The sequence below is a fragment of the Echinococcus granulosus genome (assembly GCF_000524195.1).
Source record: "Echinococcus granulosus chromosome Unknown EG_S00097, whole genome shotgun sequence".
In the NCBI taxonomy this organism is placed as follows: Eukaryota; Metazoa; Platyhelminthes; class Cestoda; order Cyclophyllidea; family Taeniidae; genus Echinococcus; species Echinococcus granulosus.
Genome location: NW_020170477.1, coordinates 313,538 through 314,714, shown reverse-complemented (window position 1 = coordinate 314,714; position 1,177 = coordinate 313,538). Strand labels below are relative to the sequence as shown.

The 1,177-nt window shown below is 41.0% G+C and overlaps 1 protein-coding gene across 1 annotated transcript; it reads left to right on the top strand. All coding sequences in view use genetic code 11, as the record gives it.

Annotated features, from left to right (window-relative positions):
* Positions 1-689: 689 nt before the first annotated feature.
* Positions 690-1,132, top strand: EGR_08164 (hypothetical protein; the record flags this gene model as incomplete). Its single annotated transcript, XM_024497413.1, has 2 exons — positions 690-793; positions 1,072-1,132. 2 exons carry the CDS (start codon positions 690-692, stop codon positions 1,130-1,132), a joined length of 165 nt encoding a protein of 54 aa, XP_024348209.1.
* Positions 1,133-1,177: the final 45 nt, after the last annotated feature.

The following is a 1,177-nucleotide window of genomic DNA, read 5'->3' as shown; positions in this document are numbered from 1 at the left end:
CCCGCTTCGTTGATTTTGACTAACCGTAGACATGCTGTATTTCTCTCTATCTTCTTTGCGAATTTACTCGCCGGTAATGTGCAGAAGTGATTCTCCCGCAAACACATAATTATTATCTCCTAAAAGGTAGGATAATACCTCTGTATGTATTCAAAAAAGAAGTCATGCTGAGCCATGAAACGTCAACGAATGGTGAGATTGAGCATACCAAGCTTCTGCATCGCAATCATTATCCACCCACCTTATAAGCTTGTTAGGTCAAGATGTGTGCTCTGGGTACTTCGTAATTGCAATGGCTTTGGTTTTCTACTCTCTGTAATATTTTGTGGTTACGGAGGAAGAATGTCTTCAAGGGAAAGAAATTGGGACTCTCAGGAAGGATCTGTCATGAACATTTGTCGCATTGCAATCTAGGGACTTTGGATGGCTTGAAACAGCGAGAAATTCATAAATTTTATCTCTACAATATCGCACTCACAGGTATTCTGGGAAAAATCTATACGGATAAGGAAATGGAATCTACACCTAAATTTAACCACATTTAGAACTGAAACTCTAGTCCTGCACTTTATTTCGGACACCTTGTACTGACACAATAGACGCTCAGCTCCACAGCACGCTTCCCCACCCTTCCCTATGTGTTCCGTAGTAGCATACACTTTTGGGTTTGAAATTTCTACCACTGCACAATGACGGGAAATTTGATGCTTGCTTTCTACCTCAATCACGACACTCTTTCCCATGCGACAGACGAATTTGAAGTTTTTAAGATTCTGGGTCTCAAACGCTTTGGGTAAATCAGCTTCTCCCATGGCACTACTGTATTTATGTGAAGCAAATGCATGAATGAATGAGATTTGGTCGAGTTGTTGTGAAGTAGTCTGCAAAGTTGGTTGTGTACTCGAGAAATTGCGGTTTGTACATGGAAATTTGACTTCTAAGCCTCACCATCTACACAGCTTTTTATCAAACCAAAGTGATATTGTTCGACAGATGTATATTACTCGCAAATCTAGCCTTAGAAGTAATTTAGTTTAGCTTACTTAAGCCGGTTTCCACCCACTTTCTTAGAGGAGGACTGTGGCCGCGGTTCAGGCACAATGTTGATCATGCATGCCCCCAGCCACAATAATTTTCTTGACCAATCCAACTGCTGCTCATAAGCCTAATGAATGTT